A 26,544-nucleotide genomic window follows, 5' to 3' on the forward strand; every position below is an offset into this window, starting at 1 on the left:
TTCAGTTTGAAATCAGGTTATTGAAATAGCAAGTTAGTGTTCTAATATCTGTTTCCAATAGTATTCTATGAAGCTGAAAAACAACATTTAAATAGTAATGCTGTTGTATTTGTTTGGTACATACTATACTGGGAAAAAGTAGTAGGTAGATACTACTTTTTCTTGGTCACTTGAAGGCACTGATGTGCTGGTTAGCTTCCAATCGGCCGTTATTTCTGTGAGCTTTGATGGTGAGTTTCAGTAAGCTATTAGACTGCATCACCTCCAAATGTATGTGTTTCCACCACAGTCAGTAGATAGCAATCAGAAATGGTAACCCAGGCTAACTTTTCATTTCTACACGCATGGCTAATAAAGCCAATTGTAGCACCCTAGATCAGCTAATAATCCAGGCTGGGGATCAAAACTAGGACTACCTTCTAAATGGCTGAGATTTGCTAAGCCACTAGCTAGAGAGAATATTTTAGTCACCTCACTCAACCAAAAATGGAGCTCCATAATACAATTTTATTTATAAGTTTAAAACAAGTATTTCATAAATGGCCATCTTGGAAAACAATGCAGGTTGTGTGTTAATACTTTCTTAATAATTAATTGCCTTTTTCCATTGGATAAAATCAGAAAAGCTGTTTTCCTCCTTGTGCCTGTCACATTTCAGGATTTTCTGACATTTTTACACCAAATTTTCAAAAATATGCTTTAAATGTTATGTATTGTACAATTTTTTAAAAAATTGTACGAGAGGCTGAGCTGAAAGGTAGTTTAAGATGCTAATGAGCTAGCATTGATCCCCAAATTTGTTACACTGTCTCAGCAATCAAAAATCTCAAACCCACTATGTTGGAAAGTCTTCACTTCCCCTTTCCGGTTATGAACCGTGCAAGATAGAAGACATAGACACAGACCATTAGGATGCTTGCAAAATAAGTCTGGTTTGTCAGAGAAAGTTATAAGGCCTTTTGCAGAAGTGAAGTTAGTTTAAAAACCATCTTGTTTAAGTCTAGTAAGATTAAGTATCACGGCATTTTTTAAAATTTTGTTTTGTTTACACAAAAGTTATATAGATACAATTGGACTTCCTAAATTCTAATAGCTGTTCTGTATGTTCACCTTCCTGTGAAATAAAGCAGTTTAACATTTTTATTTGGCTTTATCTCACCAAATGTTTGTTTGGTCCATGTTCTGAGTTTGAAGTGTATGTATAAAAGCCATGAATATCCAGTACAGGACACGGGGCCATTGTGTTACACCCTCTGTTATGCTATCATGCAAGTAGTTAGAAGGTAGACTCACTTTACGGGAGTAATTGATGCCACTGGACCCAAGAAGTTATCTACAGCAGACCCAAATTGCTAATTAGTAGCAGTTACCTGGTATAGAGAGTTATGATGGTGATTTAATACATTTAAAATTTATAAGCAAACTTCATAAGACAGTGATATTTAAAAATGATTAATAGTAGCAGAAATTGAAAGGCTGGAAGAAAGAAAAATTTCAGTAAATAGAACATGAGATTTTTATGGAGCAAGAGCATTACAGACAGGAAGAGGAGCAAAGCAGACATAAAGAAAGCAAATGATAAATTCAAGGCCAATGAGAAAGAGAAATATCTGATAGAGAAGGCATCTCCAACAGAACTGAATTTGCAACAACCTGTCTGCTTCCTTGTGTTACTTGATGTCAATTGAGATGATTTAATCTTTCCTCTGCATCTAGGACATATTGATTGTTGGAGGATATGGAGGGCTCATGGAAGAAAAAGGGGATTACAAAGGAAAAATACAGAGTTCCACTGTGGACCCTTGTAAACATGACTGTGTATAATAATTCAAACAAAATGTACCTGGAAACTCAAATCTATGCATAATTTACAATATTTCCCCCTTCTAATCTTTGCATTATTATAGTAAAGTTGTATTCTAGGTGCAGATAACCTGGCACTAAGTAGGTCTCTCCTGTGTTTGCATATAGAACCATGACTTGCATACCACGTAGGTGGACTGAATTATATTAACCTATTTCATAGAAAACTGAACTGGGTCTCACAACATTGCTATTCTTAGAATTTCAAATTAGTAGCCACTGGAATTGTTTCTTTAAAAGCTATCACTATCATATAGGTCCTCAGAACGTTACAGTGTAAAAGCTATTAACCTATTTATTAAATGAGTTTTAGTACAAGTTGCATATGGAACAAAGTCAAGTAAATTAGATTAATATATGCAGTCATTCCCCTATACCATAAACTTACAGCAAGCAGTTACAGTCAATATAAAATATAAAGTGCAACTTAGTTAGATTTCATTAGTTTGGTTTTCAAGGCCGGATACATGGATTTTTTTTTTTGTTCCTCAAAGTCCATCGCTATTGCAGTCTCCGATACCACATTGAGAATCCTATGAGTCTCTTATACATCAGACCCACAAGTATTGTAGCTGCCATCACAATCCCACAAATGGGGCCAAATGTCCATCGAGGTCCATAACGAGTGTAAACTTGACTAACAAACACTGGTCCAAGTGTCCGTGCTCCACTTCCAGAGGCTGTTAGCCAGCCCATATAAACACCCTAAAGTTAAAAATATTATAAAAACAAACTTAGATGTAATACACTTTTATACAAAGAAAAGTAAATATTTAAGTTACCATAGAATGTGTTTCAAAAATTCTACCCTATTCCAGTTCATTTAGTTCTAAAACTATTTTCCTACTGGTGGTTGTAATAGCGGTCACAGGTGGGCTAGGAAGAATTACCAATCTGCAGTTCAAATCTTTATTTTTTTATTCATCAATGGTGATAAGGTTAAATACAAGCAGTCCTTTGTTTTTTTAAAAAAACTATCCTCTCCAGGTAGATTATGAAGTCATGTTACCCAAGGGGCAAGTGTGCAGCTGCGTGTTAACATAGCAATTAGGGAGCTGTCAAAAGTGGAAAAAAGATTCTGGAGGCAGCCTGTTCTGATGGGCAAGGCAGCAGTTTCTTTTTTAGCTGAAGCAAATATTTTTTTCTTTGCTGATGCTATTTAGCCCAAAATAATAAAAAATGTAGGTTTACTGCAGGAAGTGAAAATCAGCCATAAAACATACTACCACCAAAGTCAAGTTTCCCTGTTTCCACTCTAATCACCCAGTCTGTGTAAAGTTCAGCCTCTAACAGATCTAAACTCAAAGCCTATCAGTTAAGTTAACCCCCCAAATCCCTGGCTGAGATCAGGAACTCACCATGGGGGAGTTGTTGCAGATACTAAACCATCTACGATTCTACAGTATAGCAATCTCCCTTTTTTCTTTTCTGGAGTCTTTCCATATCTGCATTTCCCCATTGAGAGGATGAGGTGGAGACCTGCTTCCTGCAGCTCTACCAGTCTACCATGAAGAAGTGGCCAAGAGCAGCTTTATAAGCCAGGCCCTCTGATTTTTCTCCCTCTCTGGTGAATGTCCAAGTATCTGCCTGATGGCTCCTCGATGCCACAGTAGATTTGGATCAGGATATTCTATCTACCATCACTCCACTATCCTGCCCCACCTTATCATTCCACTTCACTATCCTGCCCCACTGGTGCATTACTTTTGATTGGGCTGTAAAATTGTCAAGTACAGTTAAGACAACTGATTTTAATGTAGCAAAAATCACAAGCAGTTATAGGGGATATTTTTCTTTCAGATATGGGTCAGACATAGTTTGTTTCTTCCCTCACTGGCACTTTAATTTTTAATCTGTATTTTTTTTTGAGTGCTGGTATTCTGCCTCCCTCTGCTTGGTTAATAAGTGAAGGAAATTTCCTGGTCTGACAGTCAGCAAGTCCTCAGTTCCACTGTGCTCACTGCCACTGTTTGAATCTGAATGAAAGTATTGGTGAGCAGAGTAAAGCCCAAGTATATGTTGAGTTCTTAAGACCAGCTGTTATAGTAACCAACTAGTCTTCCAGTGGGCACGAGCTCAGTTTTGCTCACCCGGATTTTCATTCAGATTCTAATTTTAAACAATGCTGGTGAGTGGAGTGGAGCTGTGCACTTGCCAATTGTAAAACCAGTTGTCACAGTAACCAGCTGGGAACTACTTCAATGTTATTTGGATGAAGACAGACAGAATGCTGGCCCTTTGAGATGCACTGCTGGTTAAAATTAAAGTGCCAGTGAAGCGAGAAACTGAGGAAGTCGTGCAATCTGTGAAAATTGCAGGGTTTGTCACACCATGTCAAAGCACGTGCCCTAATTATGGTCTTGGATTACACCTATTTTAAAATAAAATGGAAGAACAATTAAAGGGAAAAGGTAAAGTTCAAAAGCCATAATTTAAAAAAATAGAAATATTAAAATGTAACATCACAAACACAAATACTGCTGTACATTGTTGCTAAAACACAGTATGTTATAAGATCTCTTCATGTCTCTAATTTCATTTATTGTAAAATGTCAACAGACTTGTATATAATTAAACATCTCTATCTTACCTGGGGCTTTGGTCCTAGAATTTTTGAATATAATGTGTAGGATATAACATTACAGACTGGGTACCCCATTCCAATCAGGACAGCAGAAAGGATGTACTGAGCTAGATGGATGATGGGAATATACTGGCACCACACTTGCTGCACAGGACAACCTACTGTCTCAGCATCAAGACTGAATGACTCACTGTACTTTACTTCAGCAGAACTGTAGTTGGAAGCATTCTTAATCTCTGTCAATGATAAAAATAAATATCCTAATTATTTTTTCTAACATGTGTAGTTCGCTCTGCCAATAGCTGTTTCAAGGAAATGTGAATACAAATAAAAGTAATAATATATTTTAAATCTTGCAGCTGAGCACACTTACTGTCAACTTTTTCCATTATAAATTACTAGGTCTACCTTTATAATGGAAACTGCACATGTAAACTTGTAATTACACACTCCTGCCATAGCACCTCTGTTTTGCAACTCCCAGCTCCTCAGCCTATGCTCCATCATTTTCTGCTTCCCATCCCAATATGGCAGATGATTTTATATTATTGCTTAAATAGCAAAACAAAATATTACATAAAAATATGGACCGAATGTATGGATTTTATTAAATTTTATTATTTTACTATTTTAGTCACATCATTTACACTGTCACTAGCAGTTTTCTTAAATAGTCAAGCCTACATTGTAGTTAGTACAACCCATTCTCTATAACTTTCAGGATTTTCTTAATATTTCTGTGCTGTTGATTTTTAAAAATATTATGCTAGTGCAGCACATCCTCTAATTTTTCTCAAGTTTTTCCTTTTAAATTGTGGACAATACTGCTATTAAAACATTTAAATACAATTCTGATTCAGCTAAAGTTCCTTTTCAATGAAGTGAATAATTAAAAGCCATGTGTCAGATGGTTTAAGACACCACTGTTCCATTTATAAGCATTATCACTTATTAGCTCCTAGAAGCAAATATAGATCGGTATATGGTTACAGTAGATATATTATGACCAAATTCCACATTCATACAAAATGTTTACTATAAAATGCCATGTACTCAATCTTTCCATTATCTTTACTGTAATCAAACATTCCGACATATCAGCAATTGCTGTGTTTGTGGTAGATTCCTTGCTCACAGAAAAGGCAATGTTGGGAAGGACTTTAAAGTCAAGGACATCCATACAAGATAGAATTTTTTTTCCAAAATGTCCTAATCCAAACTAGTTATAAAATAACAAATGTTCAAACGTGCATTATTTTTGAAAGCTAGTTGTTTATGTAACTAACATCAAAGATTAACATCATTCAGAACCTGAATCTGAAGCTGTGATAATAATGAACTTAAGATTAATTTAAAATCCTGTGCTACTTATAGTTTACTGGATTATTGATCACAGATTCACCAGCCACACCAATGTAACGAACTATTCAAAAACTTCATTTGAGATTGAAACTGCCATTCCTAATTGATAAATTAAAAGTGGGAGAAACTGTGACATTAACATTTCAATGAACCAGGTGTCATTTTATTAGAGCTTTACTAATCCACTCATCTGACATTCATTTGTGCAGCCTGAATAAAAGGTCACTGTCCAACAAGCCAACACCAACTTATATAGCATCTTTAACGTAGTAAAATGTCCCAAGGCACTTCACAAGAGCGATAATCAAACAAAATGGTTAGCTTATCTCTCCCCTCAGATAATGAAGCAGTCCGTGTCCACATGCAGCAAGACCTGAACAACATCCAGGCTTGGGCTGATAAGTGGCAAGTAACATTCGCACCAGACAAGTGCCAGGCAATGACCATCTCCAACAAGAGAGAATCTAACCACCTCACCTTGACATTCAACAGCATTACTATCGCCGAATCCCCCACCATCAACATCCTGGGGGTCACTATTGACCAGAAACTTAACTGGACCAGTCACATAAATGCTGTGGCTGGGTATCCCAGACTCTTCCATCACCATCCCTGGGTATGTCCTGTCCCACCGGCAGGACAGACCCACCAGAGGTGGCGGTACAGTGATATACAGTCAGGAGGGAGTGGCCCTGGGAGTCCTCAACATTGACTCTGGACCCCATGAAATCTCATGGCATCAGGTCAAACATGGGCAAGGAAACCTCCTGCTGATTACCACCTACCGTCCTCCCTCAGCTGATGAATCAGTCCTCCTCCATGTTGAACACCACTTGGAGGAAGCACTGAGGGTAGCAAGGGCACAAAATGTACTCTGGGTGGGGGACTTCAATGTCCATCACCAAGAGTGGCTCGGTAGCACCACTACTGACCGAGCTGGCCGAGTCCTGAAGGACATAGCTGCTAGACTGGGCCTGCGGCAGGTGGTGAGCAAACCAACACGAGGGAAAAACTTACTTGACCTCGTCCTCACCAATCTACCTGTCGCAAATGCATCTGTCCATGACAGTATTGGTAGGAGTGACCACCGCACAGTCCTCGTGGAGATGAAATCCCGTCTTCGCACTGAGGACACCATCCAACGTGTTGTGTGGCACTACCACCGTGCTAAATGGGATAGATTCAGAACAGATCTAGCAGCTCAAAACTGGGCATCCATGAGGCGCTGTGGGCCATCAGCAGCAGCAGAATTGTATTCCAGCACAATCTGCAACCTCATGGCCCGGCATATTCCTCACTCTACCATTACCAACAAGCCAGGGGATCAACCCTGGTTCAATGAGGAGTGTAGAAGAGCATGCCAGGAGCAGCACCAGGCATACCTAAAAATGAGGTGGCAACCTGGTGAATCTACAACTCAGGACTACATGCATGCTAAACAGCGGAAGCAACATGCTATAGACAGAGCTAAGCGATTCCACAACCAACGGATCAGATCAAAGCTCTGCAGTCCTGCCACATCCAGTCGTGAATGGTGGTGGACAATTAAACAACTAACGGGAGGAGGAGGCTCTGCAAACATCCCCATTCTCAATGATGGCGGAGTCCAGCACGTGAGTGCAAAAGACAAGGCTGAAGCGTTTGCAACCATCTTCAGCCAGAAGTGCCGAGTGGATAATCCATCTCAGCCTCCTCCCGATATCCCCACCATCACGGAAGCCAGTCTTCGGCCAATTCGATTCACTCCACGTGACATCAAGAAACGGCTGAGTGCACTGGATACAGCAAAGGCTATGGGCCCTGACAACATCCCAGCTGTAGTGCTGAAGACTTGTGCTCCAGAACTAGCTGCGCCTCTAGCCAAGCTGTTCCAGTACAGCTACAACACTGGCATCCACCCGACAATGTGGAAAATTGCCCAGGTATGTCCTGTCCACAAAAAGCAGGACAAATCCAATCCGGCCAATTACCGCCCCATCAGTCCACTCTCCATCATCAGCAAAGTGATGGAAGGTGTCGTCGACAGTGCTATCAAGCGGCACTTACTCACCAATAACCTGCTCACCGATGCTCAGTTTGGGTTCCGCCAGGACCACTCGGCTCCAGACCTCATTACAGCCTTGGTCCAAACATGGACAAAAGAGCTGAATTCCTGAGGTGAGAGTGACTGCCCTTGACATCAAGGCAGCATTTGACCGAGTGTGGCACCAAGGAGCCCTAGTAAAATTGAAGTCAATGGGAATCAGGGGGAAAACTCTCCAGTGGCTGGAGTCATACCTAGCACAAAGGAAGATGGTAGTGGTTGTTGGAGGCCAATCATCTCAGCCCCAGGGCATTGCTGCAGGAGTTCCTCAGGGCAGTGTCCTGGGCCCAACCATCTTCAGCTGCTTCATCAATGACCTTCCCTCCATCATAAGGTCAGAAATGGGGATGTTCGCTGATGACTGCACAGTGTTCAGTTCCATTCGCAACCCCTCAGATAATGAAGCAGTCCGAGCCTGCATGCAGCAAGACCTGGACAACATCCAGGCTTGGGCTCATAAGTGGCAAGTAACATTTGCGCCAGATAAGTGCCAGGCAATGACCATCTCCAACAAGAGAGAGTCTAACCACCTCCCCTTGACATTCAACGGCATTACCATCGCCGAATCCCCCACCATCAACATCCTGGGGGTCACCATTGACCAGAAACTTAACTGGACCAGCCATATAAATACTGTGGCTACGAGAGCAGGTCAGAGGCTGGGTATTCTGCGGCGAGTGACTCACCTCCTGACTCCCCAAAGCCTTTCCACCATCGACAAGGCACAAGTCAGGAGTGTGATGGAATACTCTCCACTTGCCTGGATGAGTGCAGCTCCAACAACACTCAAGAAGCTCGACACCATCCAAGATAAAGCAGCACGCTTGATTGGCATCCCATCCACCACCCTAAACATTCACTCCCTTCACCACCGGCGCACTGTGGCTGCAGTGTGCACCATCCACAGGATGCACTGCAGCAACTCGCCAAGGCTTCTTCGACAGCACCTCCCAAACCCGCGACCTCTACCACCTAGAAGGACAAGGGCAGCAGGCGCATGGGAACAACACCACCTGCACGTTCCCCTCCAAGTCACACACCATCCCGACTTGGAAATATATCGCCGTTCCTTCATTGTCGCTGGGTCAAAATCCTGGAACTCCCTTCCTAACAGCACTGTGGGAGAACCGTCACCACACGGACTGCAGCGGTTCAAGAAGGCGGCTCACCACCACCTTCTCGAGGGCAATTAGGGATGGGCAATAAATGCCGGCCTTGCCAGCGACGCCCACATCCCGTGAACGAATAAAAAAAGAAATTTTAAAAATAAAAAAATTCTGCGGCGAGTGACTCACCTCCTGACTCCACAAAGCCTTTCCACCATCTACAAGGCACAAGTCAGGAGTGTGATGGAATACTCTCCACTTGCCTGGATGAGTGCAGCTCCAACAACACTCAAGAAGCTCGACACCATCCAGGACAAAGCAGCCCGCTTGATTGGCACCCCATCCACCACCCTAAACATTCACTCCCTTCACCACCGGCGCACAGTGGCTGCAGTGTGTACAATCCACAGGATGCACTGCAGCAACTCGCCAAGGCTTCTTTGACAGCACCTCCCAAACCCGCGACCTCTACCACCTAGAAGGACAAGGGCAGCAGGCAAATGGGAACACCACCACCTGCGCGTTCCCCTCCAAGTCACACACCATCCCAACATGGAAATATGTCACTGTTCCTTCATCGTTGCTGGATCAAAATCCTGTAGCCCCCTACTTAACAGCATTGTGGGAGAACATTCACCACATGCTGCAGCGGTTCAAGGCAGCAGCTCACCATCACCTCAAGGGCAATTAGGGATGGGCAATAAATGCTGGCCTTGCCAGCGATGCCCACATCCCATGAATGAATAAATAAAAACTTGTTCTCACATTGTGGGTGACATTTGCAAGAACACATTTATTGCCCATCCCTAGTTACCCTGAGATGGTGGGGTGGGCCTTCTCCTTGAACCACAACAATGCTGGGTAATGATACTCCCACGATGGTATTAGTTTAAGGGATTCCAGAATTCTGACCCAGCAACGACAAAAGAATCAATGACATGTCTAAGTCAGGATGGTGTGTGACTTGGAGGGGAATTTGAAGGTGATGGTGTTCCGATGATGTTGCTAATTGGCCAACCAGCTACTCCTTTGAATAATGGCTGACTGATAAAATACTAATTCAAACGGTAATAAGGCAGCAGTGGCATAATTTGTTGTCTGTTCTCACAGCACAACACTTTGCGCAATAAATTTTTAAAAATCAAGTGCCTCTAAAATGGTGGGATAGATGCTGCAAGCAAATATGTTAAACCGACAACAAAATCCCTACATAATGCATTAACTTTTAATACATAATTACTGTAAACAAAAAACAACCATACTTAACTTTTATTTAATGGTCTGAAGCATGACAAATATACTTGCAAGTCCAAAGGTTTATGTTGGTTCATATTTCAGCTTTAATTATAAAAGTATGAAACCATCAATTCAGTCAGTTCTACCAGTCTCCAAGATCCTTCAAGGACAGCAGCAATGACAAATGAGTAAGTGAGTGAATCTATTGTGTCTATTCCTGCATAATGCTTTCCTTAGGAAATGAGGTCATGCTACAGCCTACATATGTGGAAAATGGTGACACTGGCATAGCAGCAGCAGCTGACCTCAAATTTTGTCTCCATAAAAGCCAGGGAAGCATTTCGTTTTAACAGACCATTTAGGTTATTGTTGCAGATCGTTATCAGCAGTATACCAACATTAGTTATTCCAATCCTAACAAATCCTTACCAAGGCATAGTGTATTTACTTGCTTTGTTTTATTTTTTATTTCAAATAACTGTTCATAAATAGTATGCAGTATAAGGGTGTAAAGATAAACCCAGCAACTATAGGCCAGTCAGATTAACCTCGGTGGTGGGGAAACTTTTGGAAACGATAATCTGGGACAGAATTAACAGTCACTTAGATTGATTAGGGAAAGCCAGCAGAGATTTGTTAAAGGCAAAGTGTGTTTAACCAACTTGACAGAGTTTTTTGTTGAGGTAACAGAGAGGGTAGATGAGGGCAATGCAGTTGATGTGGTGTATATGGATTTTCAAAAGGCGTTTGATAAGGTGCCACATGGTAGGCTTGCTATTAAGATTGCGGCCCATGGAATAAAGGGGGCAATAGCAACATGGATACAGAACTGGCTAAATGACAGGATACAGAGAGTAGTGGTGAATGGTTGTTTTACGGACTGGAGGGAGATGTGCAGTGGTGTTCCTCAGGGGTTAGTGCAGGGACCACTGCTTTTCTTGATACATATTAATGACTTGGACTTGGGAGTACAGGGCACAATTTCAAAATTTGCAGATGACACAAAACTTGGAAGGGTAGTGAACAGTGAGGAGAATAGTGATAGACTTTTAGAGGATATGAACACTCTGGTGGCATGGGCGGACATGTGGCAGATGAAGTTTAATGCAGAAAAATATGAGGTGATGCATTTTGGTAGGAAAAATGAGGAGAGGCAATATAAACTGGAGAGCACAATTCTAAAAGGGGTGGAGGAATAGAGGGATCTGGGGGTATATGTGCATAAATCATTGAAGGTAGCAGGGCAGGTTGCGAAAGCGGTTAAAAAAGCATACAGGATCCTGGACTTTATAAATAGAGGCATAGAGTACAAAAGCAAGGAAGTCATGATGAACCTTTATAAAACACTGGTTCAGTCACAACTGGAATATTGTGTCCAGTTCTGGACACCACAATTTAGGAAGGATGTGAAGGCCTTAGAGAGGCTGCAGAGGAGTTTTACTGGAGTGATTCCAGGGATAAGGGACTTAAATTACGTGGATAGACTGGAGAAGCTGGGATTGTTCTCCTTGGAACAGGGAAGGTTGCGAAGAGATTTGATAAAGGTATTCAAAATTATGAAGGGTCTGGACAGAGTAGACAGAGAGAAACTGTTCCCATTGGAGAAAGGGTCAAAAACCAGAGGGCATAGATTTGAGGTGATTGGCAAAAGATCCAAAAAGGTGACATGAGGAACAGCTTTTTTTACACACCGAGTGGTTAGGATCTGGAATGCACTGCCCGAGGGAGTGGTGGAGCCAGATTCAATCATGGCCTTCAAAAGGGAACTGGACAAGTACTTGAAATGAAAAAATGTGCAGGGCACGGGGATAAGGCGGAGCAGTAGCACTAGCTGGATTGCTCATGCATAGAGCTGGTGCGGACTCAATGGGCCGAATGGCCTCCTTCCGTGCTGTAACCTTCTATGATTCTATGATTCTAATCATCTAGCAATTCGCTGGGGGTGGGGGGAGTAAAACACTATTTTGTTACATGGGAACTGACATTACACACCATGTGCAACCTTTTTGATATTTAGATGTGAAAAGCATTATATAAATGCAAGTAATACACTATGGCCATGTCATAATTATTGATTTAAAGGAGTCATGTTGCCATTACAGCGTTCAGCGCACCCCATACAATAGTTATAACATTTTAACCTCAAACAACATATTATTATAAATAGTACTAAATTTACAGTCGTGAGATTAAGTTTGTAATTTAATTTCACAATTCTGTTGGTGCTTCTAAACTACTTTAACTTCAGTGCAGAATAGGACTCCATCAGAAATGCTCAACTGAATTACTGCCTCATAACTCACTGCCAGTATCTTATATCCCATATTTATTATGAGTCTGACAGATTATCACTGCCTATCAAAATCAATATTTCACATGTAAAAATCTGTAATGAACTAAACTCCGAGGGAAGACAGAAGACGACACTGACAGTAACCTTTTAAACCCTGACAGTGAGCCATTTATAAAGTAGTCCAAAGTGGTATGTCATGATTCTGAATTCTAATCCCTCTGACATATCAGTTACTTTATTTAACTAGTACATCTCCTGTGGTATTGCTGGACCTGGTCTAGACTTTCTCATGCTTACCACAGTTTTACAGCAGCCTAAATGTAACTGTGGTTCACCCAATACAGAAAATGTACAGAAGTAATATGATCGCATGGACTGACGCAAGGTAAAAATATTCCATAACTTACTGATACTGAATGATACAGGGGTCACAGAAATAACATTTGTAATACTATTTACTTACCGCTTTACAAAACTCACTGAAGCTGCAAGTCCCTGCTGATGTTTTATTCCAGTTATTTGCATTATAGATGCCTATAAAACCATTGAGTCCATCATACTTCAGACATTAATAGTCAGAAATAGGACGGATCAGCCAGGTTGGAAATGCGAGGCAGATTAGGATGGGTTTGGAGTGCATGTGTGTAAATGCATGGTGTGTGGTAAATAAGGTTAGTGAGCTGCAGGCGCAAATTGCCACATAGGATTATGACATAGTGGCAATAATGGGATCTGGCTCAAACAAGTGGAGGGTCGGGAATTTAATATTCCTGGCTACAAGGTATTGATAGAATTACATAGAATGTACAGCACAGAAACAGGCCATTCGGGCCAACAGGTCCATGCTGGTGTTTATGCTCCACACGAGCCTCCACCCACCCTTCTTCATCGAACCCTATCAACATATCCTTCTAAACCTTTCTCAGTCATGTGCTTATCTAGCTTCCCCTTAAGTGCATCTATGCTAGTTTCCTCAACTACTCCTTGTGGTAGCGAGTTCCACATTCTAACCACTCTCTGGGTAAAGAAGTTTCTCCTGAATTCCTTATTGGATTTATTAGTGACTATCTTATATTTATGCCCCTAGTTCTGGTCTCCCCCGCAAGTGGAAACATCTTCTCTACATCCATCCTATCAAACCCTTTCATAATCGTAAAGAGCTCTATCAGGTCACCCCTCAGTCTTTTCTTTTCTAGAGAAAAGAGCCCCAGCCTGTTCAATCTTTCCTGATAGGTATAACCTCTCAGTTCTGGTACCATCCTAGTAAAATCATTTTTGCACCTACTCCAGTGCCTCTATATCCTTTTTTTATTTGGAGACCAGAACTGTTCACAGTACTCCAATTGTGGTCTAACCAAGGCTCTATACAAGTTTAACATAACTTCACTGCTTTTCAATTCTATCCCTCTAGAAATAACCCCAGTGCTTTATTTGCTCTTTTTAATGGCCTTATTAACCTGCATCACTACTTTTAGTGATTTGTGTATTTGTACTTCCAGATCCCTCTGCTCCTCTAACCCATTTAGACTCTTATTTTCCAAGGAGTATGTGGCTTCCTTACTCTTCCGACCAAGATGTACCACCTCATACTTACATATATTGAAATTCATTTGCCAATTATACGACCATTCTGCAAGTTTATTAATGTCTTCCTGTATTTTGTTGCAGTCCTCCTCAGTAGTAACTATACTCCCCAATTTTGTGTCGTCCGCAAATTTTGAAATTGTACTTCCAATTCCCAAGTCCAAATCGTTTATGTAAATGGTGAACAGCACCGATCCTTGTGGAACACCACTTCCCACCTTTTGCCAGTCTGAGTCTTTGATCCCTACTCTCTGTTTTCTGTTTTGTAGCCAGCTTGCTGTCCATTCTGCTACTTGTCCCTTGACTCCACGTGCTCTGACCTTAGTCGTGAGTCTACTATGCGGGACCTTATCGAAAGCCTTTTGAAAATCCAAATATATTACATCTACTGCATTACCCTTGTCTACACTTTCTGTTACTTCTTCAAAGAATTCAATCAGGTTTCTAGATTTTTTCTATGACATCTTTGAGTAAGGATTCCGTTATCTTCCCTATTGCCGACGTTAAGCTAATTGGTCTATAATTCCCTGGACTTGTTCCATCTCTCTTTTTACATACAGGAATCACATTAGCTGTCTGTCAGTCGTCTGGCACTATTCTCTTTTCTAGTGAATTTTTTAATATATAATAGTGCCTCTGCTTATTTGCGCGGATGCAATCCATCTGGACCAGGATTTTATCCTCTCTAAGTTTGATGAGTTTATCAATTATCTCCCCCTTTTTATCTTAAATTTCTTTAGATCTTTGTTGATCTCTTCTTCTAATGTCATGCCCACCATGTTACCGTGGAGTGATATTCAGGTAAATATTAGATTTTTTGTACCACTCCCTGGTAAATTCTGAGGCAAAGTAATTATTTAATATTTCTGCCATTACCTGTGAGTTTATCGTGTGTAACCCTTAGTGGCCCTATCCCTATCCTAATTCAGAAAAGATAGGGAAGGAAAAAAGGAGGGGGAATGGCAGTATTGATCAAAGATACTGTCACAGCACTGGAAGTAGATGATTTCTTTGAGGGCGTACAGACAGAATCTATTTGGTTAGAATTATGGAACAATAGAGGAGCTATTATGCTGCTGGGTGGTAACTATAGGCCTCCAAATTGGAAGGAGATAGTGAAGCAAATTTGCAGGAAATTTCAGAAAGATACAAGAACTATAGAGTTATGATAATGGGGGACTTCAATTATCCCAATATAGACTGGGAAAATAACACAGTTAAGGGCAAAGAGGGGGAGGAATTCCTGCAATGTGTAGAAGAGAACTTTCTTGATCAGAATGTTTCTAGCCTAACAAGGAAGGAAGCAATGCTGGATCTGGTTCTTCTGGGGAATGAAATGGGACAAGCTGAGCATGTTTAAGTGGGGGAGCGTTTGGGAAACAGTGATCATAATATCAGGTTTAGAGTAGTTATCTATTTTGTATCCACACTGCCACTGCAGTTATGAAAAGGACAAGGAAAATCAACTGGAGGAGGGCTAATTTCAGTGAGTTGAAAAGGGGTCTGGTCCAGGTAGATTGGAATCAAAGATTGGCAGATAAAACAGTAAATGAGCAATGGGAGGCTTTCAAAGAGGAGATAGTTTGGGTGTAAACTAGACACATTCCCACGAGGGGGAAAGGAAGGGCATCCAAAACTGGAGCTGCCTGGATGATTAAAGAAGTAGAGATTAAAATGAAACCGATAAAGGAGGCTTATGATAAATGTCAGGCTCATATTTAGAGTAGAACCAAGATGAATACAGAAAGTACAGAGGAGAATTGAAAAAGGAAAGAAGAGGGGCAAAGTGTACGAGAATAGATTAGTGGGTAACATAAAAGGGAACCCAAAAATCTGTTATAAACATATAAATAGTGAAAGGGTAGTCAAAGGAAGGGTGGGGCCGATTAGGGACCAAAAAGGAGATCTTCTTGTGGAGGCAGAGGGCATGGCTGAGATACTAAATGAGTACTTTGCATCTGTCTTCACTAAAGAGGATGCTGCCAATATCACAGTAAAAAGAGAAGGTAGTAGAGAAATTGGATCAGATAAAAATAGATAAAAAGCAGGTTGGCAGCACTCAAAGTAGAAAAGTCATCCGGTCCGGATGGAATGCATCCTAGGTTGCTGAGGGAAGTAAGGGTGGAGATAGAGGAGGCTCTGGCCACAATCTTCCAATCCTCCTTCGATATGGGAGCGGTGCCAGAGGACTGAAGGATTGCAAATGTTACACCCCTGTTCAAAAAAGGGGAGAGGGATAAACCCGGTAATTACAGGTCGGTGGTGGGGAAACTTATATAGACAATAATCCGAGACAAAATTAATTGTCACTTAAAAAAATATGTAAGGAATCTTACAACACCAGGTTATAGTCCAACAAATTTATTTTAAAATCACAAGCTTTCGGAGATTATCTCCTTCGTCAGATGAATGAATGAAAAGGTTCTCAAATCGCATATCTTATACGATGTTGGGACAGCATCACACCAATCAAAAGGTGTCGTTGTTATTCAAACAGGCCAGTCACGGAGAACAGCACGTCCCAGTACACTAGATATACATTGTGTCTTTTACACAGGCAGGCAGAAAGAAACTCAAAATGGCAGAGAGAGAGAGAGAGAGAGAGAATTTTAAAAGGGGGAAAAAATTTATATGTTTTTTAAAATTCTCTCTCTCTCTCTCTCTGCCATTTTGAGTTTCTTTCTGCCTGCCTGTGTAAAAGACACAATGTATATCAAGTGTACTGGGACGTGCTGTTCTCCGTGACTGGCTTGTTTGAATAACAACGACACCTCTTGATTGGTGTGATGCTGTCCCAACATCGTATAAGATATGCGATTTGAGAACCTTTTCATTCATTCATCTGACGAAGGAGATAATCTCCGAAAGCTTGTGATTTTAAAATAAATTTGTTGGACTATAACCTGGTGTTGTAAGATTCCTTACATTTGTCCACCCCAGTCCATCACCGGCATCTCCACATCATAAAAAAATATGGGTTAATAAATGACAGCCAGCACGGATTTGTTAAAGGCAAATTGTGTCTGACTAACTTGATTGAGTTCTTTGATGAAGGAATGGACAGGGTTGATGAAGGTAGTGCGTTTGATGTGTATATGGACTTTCAAAAGGCGTTTGATAAAGTACCACATAATAGACTTGTTAGCAAAGTTGAAGCCCATGGGATTAAAGGGGCAGTGGCAGTGTGGATACAAAATTGGCTAAGGGACAGAAAGCAGAGAGTAGCGGTGAATGGTTGTTTTTCAGACTGGAGGAAAGTATACAATGGTGTCCTCCAGGGGTCAGTATTAGGACCACTGCTCTTTTTGATGTATATTAATGATCTGGACTTGAGTATAGAAGGTATAATTTCAAAGTTTGCAGATGACACAAAACTTGGAAATGTAATAAACAGTGAGGAGAATAGTAACAGACTTCAGAAGGAAATAGACAGACTGGTGAAATAGGCAGACACATGACAGATGCAATTTAATACAGAAAAGTGTGATGTGATGAATTTTGGGAGAAAGAATGAGGAGAGGCAATATAAATTGAATGTGTGGAAATGCATAAAGAGATACCTGACCATATTAACTTTCTAATACCCTTAAACCATAAAAAGAAGAAATGCATGATGGATATTTGACCATATTAACTCTTTGTTGGCTCACATAATGGGGTAGCTACAGCACACACACACAGAAAGGCACAATTGTGTAATTACTTTTGAGCCTTGGTATGTTGATAATTAAGTTGGCTGAGCAGGTGCTTAGCACCGTCTGGCCTCCCTAGCAGATAAGGGTATTGCTGACTTATAAAATATAATGAGAATACAGTTTCTTGAAAGGCCATGTGGCCTTGAGACTGACTTCAGCCCTACTGATAACCAGAACAAGAATGTAGGGAGGATAAGTGTGCTCAGGCCTACGTGCTAATATAGGAATGAGCTATGGACGTCCAGAGGGGGCAGGCTCACTACTTGATTGACCAACTACCTGAACCAATAAAGAATGTACATGTACGCCCATATTCTATGACAGGTGGGCATTACTAATTAAACTGTAAAAACATGAACTGTTTCCTTTGCTCAGGGAAGACGTAGCCCTAACCATTGTTTATGGTGTAGCTTCCCTTGTATACAAGTTTCTTTTAATAAATTCTTACTTGTCTGAAAATAAGTGTTTGGAGTTAATGCATTGTATATAATAGATAATTAAGTTTTCGACAAATGGTACAATTTTAAATGGGGTGCAGGAACAGAGAGACCTGGGGGTGTATGTACACAAATCTTTGAAGATGGCAGGACAAGTTGAGAAGGCTGTTAAAAAAGCATACGGGATCCTTGACCTTATAAACAGAGGCATAGAGTACAAGAGCATGGAAGTTACGCTAAACCTTTATAAATCACTGGTTAGGCCTCAGCTGGAGTAGTGTCCAATTCTGGGCACCACACTTTAGGAAGGCTTTAGAGAGGGTGCAAAGGAGATATAATAAAGTGGTACCAGGGATGCGGGACTTCAGTTACGAGGAGCTGGGGTCATTCTCTTTAGAACAGAGAAGGTTAAGGGGACATTTAATAGAGGTGTTCAAAATCATGAATGGTTTTTATAGAGTACATAAGAACATAAAAAATAAGAGGAGTAGGCCATACGGCCCCTCGAGCCTGCTCTGCCATTCAATAAGATCATGGCTGATCTTCAACCTCAAATCCACTTTCCCGCCCAATCCCCATATCCCTTGATTCCCCTAGAGTCCAAAAATCTATCGATCTCAGCCTTGAACATACTCAACGACTCAGCATCCACAGCTCTCTGGGGTAGAGAATTCCAAAGATTCACAACCCTCAGTGAAGAAATTCCTCCTCATTTCAGTCTTAAATGGCTGATCCCTTATCCTGAGACTATGCCCCCTAGTTCTAGACTCTCCAGCCAGGGGAAACAACCTCTCAGAATCTACCCTGTCAAGCACCCTCAGAATCTTGTACATTTCAATGAGATCATCTCTCATTCTTCTAAACTCAACTTCTCCTCATAAGACACCCGCTCATGCCAGGAATCAATCTAGTGAACCTTTGTTGCACCCTCTCTAAGGCAAATATATCCTTCCTTAGATAAGGAGACCAAAACTGTACACAATACTCCAGGTGAGGTCTCACCAAAGCCCTTGTACAATTGCAAAAAGACTTCCTTACTCTCATACTCCAACCCCTTTGCAATAAAGGCCAACATGCCATATGCCTTCCTAACTGCTTGCTGTACCTGCATGCTAACTTTTTGTGTTTCTTGTATGAGGACACCCAAATCTCTCTGAATACATACATTTAATAGTTTCTCACCATTTAAAAAATATTCTGTTTTTCTATTCTTTCTACCAAAGTGAATAACATCACATTTCCCCACATTATATTCCACCTGCCACCTTCTTGCCCACTCACTTAACCCAGTAAATGAGGAGAAACTGTTTCCTGTAGCAGAAGGGTCGGTAACCGGAGGACACAGATTTAAAGTAATTGGCAAAAGAACCAGAGGCGAGATGAGGAGAAATTTTTTTACACAGCGAGTTGTTATGATCTGGAATGCACTGCCTGAAAGGGTGGTGGAAGCAGATTCAACAATAACTTTCAAAAGGGAATTGCATAAATACTTGAAGGGGAAAAATTTGCAGGGGTATTGGGAAAGGGATTAACTGGATAGCTCTTTCAAAGAGCCAGCACAGGCACGATGGGCCATACAGCCCCCTTCTGTGCTGTATCATTCGATGATTCTAAAGGCATTCATACTGTGCTGGTTTCCCCTGATCTGAAGCTGCAAATTTACAAAGCACCTGCCAATCTGCAAAATTCCCTTTCCTTTCCAACAGTAATGAACCTGTAATTGTTTTAAGAATCTTCTATTTATAGCAATTAGACTCTGTAGCTTGAAAGGGATAGTCCCTTGCAGCGCAATAATCCACTGTATATTACATGGTATAATGTTGTTATTCTAAAGTCATCTAATTTACCGTAACACCAAAAGAGATTCCCAGCTTTGCCTACTTCCCATGGTACATTTTCTTAAGTTGCAAGTACTTTATTTATTTATTGTTCCCACCTCCCTCCAAAAAACTTATTTTCTCAGTTATTTACACAATTCTAAAAATATTTTTTATCTCTCTGTACTCTCCACGTGCACTTACAGTTCTTGCTGAAGCAGTTATTGGTGCAAAAGTGCACAAGGGAGATTTGTCAAACCGTCGCGTCTCCAATGACTAAGCTTTACCATGGTCTGGTCCTAGCTGACTCCAGGCTCAGTCTTATAAACATTGCCTACTAGGCCACTGCAAACATCAGTCCCCCCACCCCAACAATATGTTAAAAAAAACCTTATCCCAAACATGGCTATATACCTCAAAAATTTTATTTAACAACTTCAATTGTATGAACAGTGAAAAAAATGTAATTTTTTTTGTTTTTCCCCCCCACCATTATTTGTAAATTTTCTGCCTGGTTGTCATGATGCATTCTAGGAACTCCAGTTCCACAGAAGCAGAAGGAAAACTACAACTCCCATGATGCATCTCATGCATGCATACATATATACACACATATGTAAAAATTCTCACACACAAACAATTTGTTCACAAGAGCTGGAACTACTCTATGTCTAAGGCTTAGGTGAAATTTCCAAGTAGGCAACCTGAGGCTTGAAGCAAACTTCAAACCCAAGTCACAAACAGAAGGGCAGGCTTCTGAGATAGAAACTTCTTGCCAGGATTTCTAACATTATTATGTGTACATTTAATGATGCAAGTGAACATTAATAAGTTTTTACAGTATGTTATAAATGTTACTCATATGGCTACATAATTAGCTGAATCAAAAATCCAAGTTAGCAGCTGGAACTACTGCTGTGATTCAATCAAATTGAGCTGTGGTTGGTTGAAGTTCCAACATTTGAATTAGTTGTTTTTCTGTTTCTGTGGGATCTTTCCTGATGTATAGTTCAACAAATTGGTATGTTTAAGCTCCTTATTTGAGCCAATCAGAAAAGCATGATACTTGATTTCTTTGCTACAGACAGATTCGATATGTGGTGGAATGTATACAACAGTTTTATATATTTTCTATTTCAACTTTAGATCTTAAGTGCAATGGCTCAGGAGGCAAATCTACCACTTGGCTTGGTAGCAAGCCACACAGATCAGCAAAGTCTTATGTCTGGCTCCTGGTTTCTGCTTGGTCACCCAAACTAACCCAGGGTGGCAACAGAGGTGCTACAATCAATCTCCGTTCTCTCAGTTATGAATTAGAAAAAATATATCAGCCAGGGTTTCTACTTCTGATCATTATGCAGTGATCCCTTCTGGAAAAAAACATATTTTGGGTGACAATCAAACACCCTCCAGACACTCACTGTCTATGCTCGTACTTGAAGAATGGCCACTTGGCCAAGGTACTAGAGGGCTGCTGGTGCCTGTGGAATCATACACCAGGATGACACTGCCTTCAGGACAGGTGGGGAGACAAATTGGGAAGCAAAAGTCTGACATCAGAGTGGGCACAGATTGTCTGCTCTTTCATTGTAATGTCCTTGATGCAGAAACACCAGATCACTTGTCTCACACTGGACAACATTGGGTGGCAAATTTACAAAATGAAAGCAAACTTACATAATTTTAGAATTTTGGTGTATTCACAATAAAATGAATTAATGCGTGTAAATTCACAATTAATGGGCAGCTTCAGCACTTTTAGAAACAACGAACAACTGAGCTCTATGTGCCCACACAGTAATTAGAGCATCTCACTAGTAACTCTGCCACATATCCTTTGAATAGTGAAGAACCCAGTTAAAAATCATGAGCGTCATTCCCCTTTCACATAAATGAAAGGACGACCACAACTGCCGCTGGCAAAATCATCTTCTGCATCAACAACAGTGCAGTCAAGTTATTCTGACTCAGTTCCACCTGTTATTTCTGTGGATTTAAGTGCTGTACCAAGCTGCATGAACCCATTAATATTTCAGCCATTTTCAAAGGCAACACAACCTCATTCTAAGCTGAACTATTCACAAAATGATTAACAACAGTGACCTTTACTGACACAAATTTAAAAAAAATCAATAACATGAAATAAAACTTCCTGTTTACACTTCTGAAAATTTCCAGCAATTAGCAATATGTTTTACTGGCTCATACAGCCAAGCAAAACATTTAAAATCCACAAATAAAATCCCCCAAACAATCAGCACATTAAAAAATTTTAAAAAACAATGAACACATTGTATATCCACGAATACTAAAAAGTTCAATAAAAATAGAAACATCAATAGCTGCTTCATATTTTGAAGACTAATCAGACTGTACCTGTCCACTGGATTTGGGGGTACTGGTTTCCCCATGGTAACAAAGTAAAGAAGCCAAAAAAAATGACAACAAATCCTCCTAGCAGCATTAAGCGATCCTCAAATCTGTTAAGAAAACAAACCAAATGGACATTCTAATAAATCTAAATTCAAAAAGTAGTACAAATACTTTAAAAGAGTTCCATTACACACTGTTACCTTCTTGAAAGAATTTTTGTTGCCATAAAAACAACAATGGATTCTACACCAACACCCACCAGGAGAATCCCATTGTACAGGACTGCCTGTTTCCCAGTCCATGCAAACATGTCCATAGTTAATGGGGTGGCTATCCTGCAAAGGATTCAAAAGGAAATCATCTTCTTAAAACAGCTGCACTAAACAAACATTTAACCATATATAAAATCCAAAGTAACTAAGTTTTTTTAAAATAAAGATGAGTCTTATTATACATTTCTTTTTTAATATTGTTCATTGGTCTTTGATTCCCTTATCGTCAGATTCATAGCAGAGGGCTTCAGTTAGTTTTGGTTGTACAAGTTCTACAGATTTGCTACTACTGGAAGTTCTTTTTGGCAGTCTGTCGTAATACTTTTGATATTTATCATACATGTATTATAACCATTTTTAGCAGGTGTAACAGGAAATTAACAGCCTTCCCCACGCTCTCCTGAAGGTGTTGACTCCTACTGAGATATGGTTCCATGGACACCAGGTGCTCTTTGGTACCTCACTCAAGTGTTCATTCTTCATATATGACCCCCAGAGCGAGTGCTGGCAGACTATTTGATCATGGGGGAATATCACAACTGAGCTTGATGCTGTTGTCATCTAATGACCAGCGAGTCACTAGATAGCGATCTGGAGCAGGAACTCTGGTTTTCTCTCTAAATTTCTCTTCTCTAGTCCAGGATCACTGGGGTCGGCTACCACACTGATTGAAATCAACCAACTCAACACAGGTTGGGAATTGAACATGGGCCCTTTTGGCCTTTATGGCTACGTTACACAACGCCTTTACCAACAAAGACATTAAGCCAAAACCATTTTCAGTTTGGTCTAACTTTTATTAATCTTAAATTTAAAGATAGCCAGAAATTGGAAGGGACGGGGTTGCCCATATTTTATAAATGAAATACAACCATAAGCACAATGAGAATTCTAGCATTTTAAATTAAATAGCAACAGCAGAATCAGATAATTTCCATTGGGGTGCTTTACCTATATAATTATATTTTGGTTTGTGCTAGGATTCCCTCTGGGAAGAGAGGAACGCAGTAGACAATGAATAACGCTCCAGTGGAGTATTTCCCTTTGTAATCCTGCATAAAGTCAAGGATGTTTTTTCCAAAAGGGATTGAATATTTTTGGTGAACTCTATTAGATGTGGAAAATTGATCACTTTTCCCCATATAGTCTCTCAACATAAAAGAGAAAGATGATAACATTTTTTTTTAAAGTTTCTTCTTTATTAATTGTCGCTTTTAAAACCCTCGTATCATCACCATTATTGCTGCCATACCTCTGAGCTGTTCCTTTTAAGCTAGGAAGCCTGGATTGTCTGGGTTGCAGACTCCTCCAAGATTGACATTAATGCTGATGTGGATTTGCAGATAGCAGCTGAATCCTTATGCCTCTACAGATTTCTCTTTCCCTGCCCACCCTTGTTCGAAGTTAATCTATTTAGCAGCCTGACCAAAGATTTTCAAAATCCTCCTCCTGGACACAACCAAGTCAAGAATGCATATTAAGTGCTGAACAGCTCAATTCCGTACTGCCATTCCTGTTTCAGCAGACTGCAATAAGTCCTAAAAAAGCAGGAGTCTATTCATTTCTGTTAATGTGTGCAAGCTAGCAGTGAATGGGAAAACTCAGACAACTATTCATAAGCTATACCAGCAGCACTGAAGGAAAGGGATTTGAGAGAGAAAAATCCTCATCAACTTGTTTCAATATTTCCCTGGCAATTTATAAAAATATTTTCCGCCCCCATTGTTCTTCTAATTCTTCTGAAGAACCATCAGGGGATCGTCACCCAACATTGTTGAACTGCTGGACTTTTATTGCCTCAATCCAAAAGGTAGAGCCTCTCTACTAACATACAGCAACAGCTGTTGCTACCCACCTGGTCTGAAAGATTTAAGAATATTTTGTCACCTCAGTTGCATCCTTTAAATTTAAAAACTGGAACCAAATCATTTAAACTTTTCATTGCTATTCTAAAATGTAAAGAGACCATACGTCTCAGAGACACAAACCCACAGCCACCACCACTGTGGGCCATGTTATTTAATTTCTAATCCTCAACAGTTTTATCATTTTATACATTTTTAAAAAAAAACTGTATGACTGCTTTGCCATGGGCATACATTCAAATGGAGCTTGAGGATGAAGGTTGATTTAATTTCATTCACATTTGACAAGATTTGCCAGTTGAATTGCTAATCATTTGGCACAGCATTTATTAATTATTAGAAGAACTGTGGGTCATACAGGATCAAATTAGCTAATTGAGCACAGTACAGAAAAGTAGCTTTTTAAAATCAGGAAAACACTTACGTTTCAAAAATGGCAAACACAAAGAGGATGATGAAAAACAGGATGTTGGATGTCACCACTGCAATCAGATCAATGTCACCATAGGAATTTTCAAGCACCTCAGGATTTTCTACACAAAAACACAGAATCACTCCATAGGACACTATCCATATATTAATAATTTGATTTAGCAGAAATCTCAGGAAAATCTGAATGAGTTACCTTGGATATTAACATTTATACTTTTCATTCTACCCAAATCATCAACACAATATTCCCTGTGGGGAAAAAAATACCACATATTTAATGTTAAAACTTTGACTAAAAAACATATGCTTGTATTGCTGTAGAGAGGTTTAAAGTTATAATTTGAATATAATGACTTGTTTTAAAAATTAAAATATGTACACACACATTTAAAATAATATTCTACTGTGACAAAGTTGTTACAATGTTAAAGCAATGCTTCATCCGAGAGAGTCAAGTCTGAATACCAGTTTTGACTGCTACTAGCACTTAAGTTTTAAACTTAAGCTTAAATAATGTTTGCCTATCTCATATGGAAGGAAGAGGGAAAGGTGACTGCACATCCTAGTAACCAAGGAATGAATGTCAGTGGAGATCTATGTGGGTAGGACTATCTCACCTTGACTAAGGATCACAGCATTGGTACAGAAGCTGAACTAAGAGCATAAGATAAATGGGCGATTTTCCATTTAAAAAAAAAATCAACTATAGGTATTTTCAAAAGTTATAACAGCAACGTAATTATTGCAGAAGTATTGCAGTTGTTCCACTTGACCAGAGATGGTGGTAACTGCAGGTACAAAACAGAATGCAGAATTTTTGTATTGACAGTGGTGATGATTCATTACATTGCGCAACACTTTTAGCAAAGATCCACAATTGCAATTCTACCTGGTAATTAAATAGAGAGCAACAGAAACCCCAGAGTCATTACAATACTGCAATCTCTGCAAGCATTTCAGGTGACATCATAAACAATGCGATGAATACTCAAGTAGTTTGCAACTAGTATTTGTATTCAGAGATGAGGTTTGAAATCCTTCCCACTTTTCGGTTTTATTTTACTTTTATTTTACCTTATAGATAAAGTTTTTTTTTGCTTTCAGTCAGGTTTTTTTTGGCTGGGATAGGATGTCTCCACTCTGAAAGATTAAGTTTTGGCATAATCACTGCAAGCATATCATGTGGTAATGGACAGTTAACTGTTTGGAAATAACACTATCAGTGCATATTTTAATTAGCTTTGTTTATAATGAGAAGAGGGTCAGGAAAGAAATTGGATACTCTTCAAGGCAGTAAACTTATGTCATTTCTGAATGGATACAAGCATATGCATTTGTCCATCATTATCATGAACATATTTGTGGTCTAAAACGCCTTGTACTTTTTAACTAAAGGAGGATATACAGAAGGAAAACAAAACCCAAAGGGCACAAATAGCATCCTTCACTTGTCACATCAGTGTGCTCCAGTGACACAGATGCAGATGATCTCAATGCAGATTAATCCAAACAGGATAGAAAAGATACAACTGCAAGTGATGA

At 40.0% G+C, this 26,544-nt stretch overlaps 1 protein-coding gene across 6 annotated transcripts in view; it reads right to left on the reverse strand.

The window, feature by feature from the left end:
• The window catches only part of mfsd8 (major facilitator superfamily domain containing 8), a 99,154-nt gene that overhangs the window by 39,521 nt on the left and 33,089 nt on the right, over nt 1-26,544 (reverse strand). For 5 of the 6 annotated variants that reach the window (XR_010964538.1, XR_010964542.1, XR_010964544.1 and 2 more), the window contains exons 7-10: nt 25,196-25,251; nt 24,995-25,103; nt 22,634-22,768; nt 22,437-22,540 (exon numbers count right to left, since the gene is read on the reverse strand). Coding sequence is in view for 2 of the 6 variants with exons in the window: in XM_067993549.1 (XP_067849650.1) it covers nt 22,437-22,540; nt 22,634-22,768; nt 24,995-25,103; nt 25,196-25,251 (404 nt within the window). In the remaining 4 variants the exon portion in view is untranslated. Of the gene's footprint in view, nt 1-1,354; nt 2,569-4,453; nt 4,684-22,436; nt 22,541-22,633; nt 22,769-24,994; nt 25,104-25,195; nt 25,252-26,544 lie in introns of those variants that run through there. The other variant, XM_067993545.1, reaches the window with a different exon arrangement.

Source organism: Heptranchias perlo, chromosome 1 (genome assembly GCF_035084215.1).
Source record: "Heptranchias perlo isolate sHepPer1 chromosome 1, sHepPer1.hap1, whole genome shotgun sequence".
NCBI lineage: Eukaryota > Metazoa > Chordata > Chondrichthyes > Hexanchiformes > Hexanchidae > Heptranchias > Heptranchias perlo.